General features: G+C 29.0%; 2 protein-coding genes across 2 annotated transcripts in view; both read right to left on the bottom strand.

The window, feature by feature from the left end:
* Window positions 1–6,327, bottom strand: part of LOC105121647 (receptor-like serine/threonine-protein kinase SD1-8) — a 25,347-nt gene that overhangs the window by 8,521 nt on the left and 10,499 nt on the right. The window lies entirely within an intron of this gene.
* Window positions 431–1,031, bottom strand: LOC105121646 (calcium-binding protein PBP1-like). Its single transcript, XM_011020377.1, has one exon. The coding sequence runs from the start codon at window positions 891–893 to the stop codon at window positions 534–536; it is 360 nt and encodes a 119-aa protein (XP_011018679.1). The 5' UTR covers window positions 894–1,031; the 3' UTR covers window positions 431–533.

The following is a 6,327-nucleotide window of genomic DNA, read 5'->3' as shown; positions in this document are numbered from 1 at the left end:
CTGTTCTACTTCTTTTTTGGTTTTTGGGAGGATGGGTAACGGCCGTTTTTTATTTTTTATTTATTTTCTGAACAAGTGGAATGGTCAATAAATACAAGCAATTAGTGGCTAGTGTTAGATTAGGAACCACTTTAACCACCACATAAAATGAGGGACTACTGAAACCTCAAAATATGGTGTCTTGGGCCGGCAAAATGTCCTGAAAGAGTTCCGAATCTAAGTAATAGATTTTGTTAATTTAATATTGATTAATGTAAACATTATTAGTATAACAAATTAAAAAAAAATGAAACAAGCAATAAATGCACAAGATCATGAACATCAATAACAATAAATAATCCTGTGTATTTCTTTTCAATTTTGAACATCAATAACGATAAATAAGAAAACAAATTTCTTTCTGGAAAAGAAAGAAAACAAATCAAACAGAAGCAGTCAGCACCATATCAAGGCAATGTTATTTTTATTTTCAAGACAAATTAATCTTTGCAATGGCAAAGAAATCATTATAGATATCGCCAGCTAGCCATGGCTCAAAATCCGTAGCCCTTGAGCTCCTCTTCAAGTGCTTCTTCAAGCCAAAATCTTGATTCTTGCATCAACTCAGGACTCAATCTAAACATCAAAACACAAAACTCCATTTGATTTAAAGCCCCATCGCGGTCAAGATCACCTTCTTTAACCATACCAACAAGCTCATCCTCACTCAAATCTTGCAAACCCAAGAAAGCTGCATTCTTTTTCAAACTCTCCATGGTAATAACCCCTCTATCTTTATCCATCAACAGCTGAAACCCATTACACAACTCGTTTATCAACCCTTCCCCACCTAGCTTGTTTGCCATTACAGGCAACAAGTCTTCAAAATCTGCTCTTTTATCAGCTCCTGCCATTCTTGATCAAGACCCTTTGAAAATAAATGTAAGGATTGGAATTTTTTTTTTGTGATTTTATGAGTTGAAATGCATGAATTGGTGGATTTATATAGGGGAGGAAGGAAAGTAGAGGGTCTTCTAGGAAGGGACTGAAGGGTTATGGGCTTACGATGGGTGACAGCGACGGGACAGTGAGGTTTTTATTTGCTTTGGACGGCTTTGATTCCTTACAGAGGATGCCGCTGCCTCTGTTTCGCAGAAGTTTGTCATGGGTGTTTTGGTCATTTAGGACAGCTTGTGCCGGTGAATCAGTGGTTCTTTTGGTTTTGACTTCCTCATTGTCGCGTCGCATAGGGAAAGCTAAAGAAACTGTCAGCGGAAGGGTATTGTTGTCATTTGAGATGGATATGTGACACCAATGTGTGTTTTTTCTGACCAATGATCCTATCAGGCCGGAGTAGGAGGGACTGTTACATAAGGGTGTTTTTTTTTTAATTTTTAAACTTTAAAGATTAATAATTTTCGAATTAATGCTTATTTATTAAAATTAAATCTTTTCTTTACACAAATTTAAGCAGATTATTACCAATCAAATTTAATTAAACTTAATTTTTTTATCAAATAATTTTACAGGTTTATCCCTACATTAGCTTGGTATATTTTAGAATAAATTTTATCGAGCATTAACCGTGAAGTTTAAACTCTACAAAATTTTAAAAAAGACGAAAAATATATCTTCTTCACCACCTAAACTACTATTTAGAATTTATAAAGGTTTTGTTGACAGTATATGAGAAAGTCTATAGTCGGTTCTCTCTTTCCTTGGAAATTTTGCACTCTGTCTCAGTTTTAGTTTGTCTCTTTGACATTGCCGGCCAGTTTATTTTCTACCGTTTGTGTGGGGTTGCCACTGCAAGGGTCTAGTTTTGGTTTGTAGTGGGTTTACGTGAGAAATATTTTTTAGAAGAAAGTTAAACGATGTTTTTGCAGGGTTAAATGAGTTTAATCATAGCAATTTTTACTTGGACTAATTTAATTTAACAAATAAAGTAAGAAATATTTTATTTTTTTAGAAATTACTTATTCGAGTCTCATAAATCTCTGGGTCATTAGAGGTTCATTGTCAAAAAACTATCTCAACTCAATAACTTAAAATATTAAATGAGATTTTAGAATGTGATTTATATTCTTTTCTAATATATTTTTTTAGATGAAAGTGTTTTGAATTTGAAACTTGTATAAATTCATATTATCTTATAAATAATTTTTACCAAATAAATGAAGGTTGTGAATATCAAGATTCTGATATTATATTAAAGACTCATCTCAACTTAATAACTTAAATTATTAGTTGAGATTTCATAATATTATTCTCTAATACTTATATAATTATTAATTTTAAATATTAAAAATTTAATTAAAATATACAAGTTTACCCGAATGCTCTAATTAATAAAAATGAAAGAAATGTAGACAATGCATCTTGGGGGTGGAAAGATTTGCATCACCTGCCCACACGTTCTTGACCGACTAATAAGTCTGCATCAGGAAACTGAACGTAAACGTTTCAAGTCAAATCTTCGTATAATGTTTTTTCCTAGTAAATTAAGAGAGATGACTGAAATTTAATTGATTGTTCTTGTTGAAGAATTCTCTTGAAATCACTTTCTGAAAAGTTTCTACCATTGCTTTTCATAGATCAATTAGGCAAACTCATTCATAAGTATTATTCGTTATTCTATGGAAATGTTCTTCTTTCTTAAAAAATAAAAATAAAGGAATGGAGGTGTTTAAATATATAGAAGAGCTTTTACCTAGTTACGTAAAAAGCGACGACCAAATGGTTGGAAGATGTGGTTTGGATACTAATTAAAAAATGATTTAGGTTATTTAATTATTTTTTTATAAAATTCCTTGTTAATGGCCCAACTTAAAATTTGATTTAGATTGAGTATTATATTATGAGTTTTCTAATTTTATTTATTGGACGGTTGAATTTAAAAACTATGCAACAAATAACCCTAATTTTTTCAAATCCAATGTTTCCTCCCATTAATTGTTCGTATTAAACAAGAAAATCAATATTTGGAACTTGGGCTTATGTGAATAGGAAACTGGGAACATCCCCTTCACACATGATCTCGCTGGAATAAAGATAAAAATATGAGACCAGAAGCACAAGGCAATTTTTATTTCATTCTTTAAGAAAGAACCAAGCACGAAGAATGGCTGTGTCCATGGCGTGTGCGGCCACCGCCCCTCACAGACCGCTTTGGGGACGATGACAAAAAGGAAACTTCAATTTCTGGAACATTTACGGAAACTAAAGTAGGTGTTATACGAGACCACTTTTCTGATTTGGACTTCCAAGAAACTACTCATAGCTATGTTGGTAATCCTTGGGAATCTTCATTATCTATTTGACAGCTAGAAATATGACTTTGTTCCCTGCCATTCTTTCCTTGCCTTTCCTATCCACGTTGCATGTCGTAAGTCCTATCAACACTCCTCAATTTTAATAGATTAAATTAAAAATAAAAATTAAAAAGATCCAATTAGCCCAAGCTTTCCTAATAAAATAGGGTTAGAAAAGCAAAATAATTTTATATAAAAATATTTAAAATATAAAATATTAATATCCAATCTAATTTTGAAGGATAAAATTTTTAAAAATAATATTTTATTAAAAAAACAAAAAAAACCTTGAGTTAAGAAGGATAACTTGTAAAACTCGCTTTTTAAATCATGAAATCAAGATAAATTCATAAAAAAAAATTTAAAATCTAATTTTTAATTAATCCAATGTTAAAATATAAAGTTAAGAAAAACATTAATTAAAAAAATATTTAAATCAACATTGTTAACTTGTAAAACTCAGAATACGAGTTATGAGACTATAATAATCTTATATAAAGCATGATAATAATAATAATAATAAAATATAATTCTTAATTAATTTAATATTAAAAGATGAATTTAAAAAAATATTTAAAAACTAAATAAAAACATTACCCAAATCAACATGACTCATCTTACAACATTTATAATTTAGATCATAAAACTAGAATAATTTTATAAAATAATTAAAATAATTAATTTGAATTGTAACTTAGAGTGGATATGTAAACTAATTAACAACGCTAATTATGTGGAGGGAATTCATTGTTATACTCCTTTCTGTCATTGTTAACTCTAATAATGATTTAATTAAGTTTTATAATTTATTTTAATTTTATTTTAATTATATTTTAATTAAGTTATTTCAATATTATGATATAAATTATGAGTTTGTTGAGTTAATATAATTAGCTCAAGTTTTTTTTATTTTTAATTGATTTTTTTAAGTTTTATTTTTTAATATTTAGTTGATTGAGAATTATATTTCAAAATTTATTTTGGTTTTTTTATGAGATTATTCTAATTTCTTTACCAAATCATGAATTTGATGAGTTGACCCAATTGATTCAAATCAATATTTTTAATTTTATTTTTTGATGTTAAATCGATTAAAAATTGAATTATATAATTTATTTTAATTTAGTTTTTATGTCGTAAAAATGTTTGAATAGGTTAAATTATTAATTAAAACTAAAAAACATAATTTATATTATTCCTTAAAGTTGTTAGCTTGCTTTGCTTCTCTATCTGTTTCAATTAACAAAAAAATCATTCCAACATTAATAATCTATTCAGCAACATTATATATTTATAAATTTGGCTCAATTGAAATAAATAGTTTGTTTTTGAAATTATTTTTTTTGGTACAAATTGGACAAATAATTTTTTTTTAAAATTATAATTGGATTAACTCCTTGAGATGAATGATGTTATGTGAATTGAGTTGTGCGGTTTACAGACTTATAAGAGTGAAAATATTCTTCTAATATTGAACGGATTTCATTTGTGTCTCAAGTTGGTAAAGATTGAAAGGGTTTTTGATTCTTTAACGAAAGAAAATAGGGTTTAGATTTTAGAATAAATATGTCTATTTATCACAATTAAATAAATAAAAAAGAGAGAATAAATTATGTAATTAGCACATGAACAAGATTCCTTTTCTTTTTACTGTTCCAGTGGCAGTAAATGTCTTACCAATTAGAGCAATTGGACGCTAGCCCCGATTAAATTTATTTACAAATAGAGGGTCTTATCAAACAAATTATTAACACATAATCCATTTGGATAATTGTAACAAATATAGTGATAAAATTGCTGTTTTGAAACTCACTTTACCAAATAGTTTAATCCATAATTTTAGATTTAGATTGGGTTGGGTTTCAATAAAAAAAGAAGAAGTTAATCCTATATAATTTACTTAAAAATCCAAATTAATTAATCTAGAAAAAATTAAATAAAAACCTATTATTTTAAAAAAATATTGTCATTTTTATAAAATAAAAAAATAAATTAATTTGGATTAATAATATCAACCCATGACATTAAACTTGTGACTGATGTATCCTAGCATCATCATCATGTTTAAAAACTATGGATAAAAATAAGTTAAATCTAGGTCGCACGTTTCAAAGTCATCTCTCTCACGATAATCTCTGTCGATCTCTTTTTTGGTTTTCTTTTTTTTTTGGATTTACGTGGGGTGTCCGGGCCAGCTTGCACGCACCACGACTAATCCCCACGGCCCATTGAATATCCTGCAAACCCAGTAGGCATGTAAGGCACCGCAGAGGTGATAGGCGTGCACGCCAGGGCTCGAACCCAGGTGCAGTGAAAAGAGACAAGCCCCTTCCACCACTGGACCAAACCCTAGAATGTCCTTTTTGGTTTTCTTCACACCACTGGGTGATGGTTGAGCAGAACCTACGAGTTACTTTGAACGTACCTACGAGTTACTTTGAACGTGTATACATGAGCTGCTTTGGGGCAAGCATACATAAATACTCACCATGACTTGAACAATCCTATATTGCAAGTGTTACTCATCATCAAACTTCATAAAATTTTGTTGTTATAAACTGATTTATCTTCACTCATGTAATTAGTATAACAAGTGTCTTAAGTACAGTAAATTTTGATGTTTTTTCTTGTTCATATAACAAGTCATCAATACAAATGTTTCATCTTCTTCATTTTCTATAAATTTATGTTTTTCACCATCGACTATTCAACTCAAAATCAGTTTGGCGTTCTGATTTGTTGTTATATACTCTTCCTCTTTTTTGAAAATAATTGAAAGACTAATTATCAGTGTGAATCTTCTATTGTTATTGCTTATACTCATTTCTCTTTCTTAATCACCTCTATCTAAGGTAAAAAAAGTTGAAGGGTAATATTTGAAAATTAAAAATACAAGGATGTAAGTGGAATGTTGATGAATTTATAAGGGCATACTTAATTCCAGCGTCAGTGTTAAGTGTTCTCAATCCATGTCTAACATACTTAAGAACTAAAAGCTATATAATTAAAATTAAATTAACTTGCAATTATAAAGGGA

This window comes from Populus euphratica, unplaced genomic scaffold, assembly GCF_000495115.2.
Source record: "Populus euphratica unplaced genomic scaffold, PopEup_1.0 scaffold25.1, whole genome shotgun sequence".
NCBI lineage: Eukaryota > Viridiplantae > Streptophyta > Magnoliopsida > Malpighiales > Salicaceae > Populus > Populus euphratica.
This window is presented reverse-complemented; position numbering and strand designations above follow the sequence as displayed.

Coding starts and splice junctions, on each gene's coding strand:
- LOC105121646 (XM_011020377.1), bottom strand. CDS start 893: ATGGCAGGAGCTGATAAAAGAGCAGATTTTGAAGACTTGTTGCCTGTA.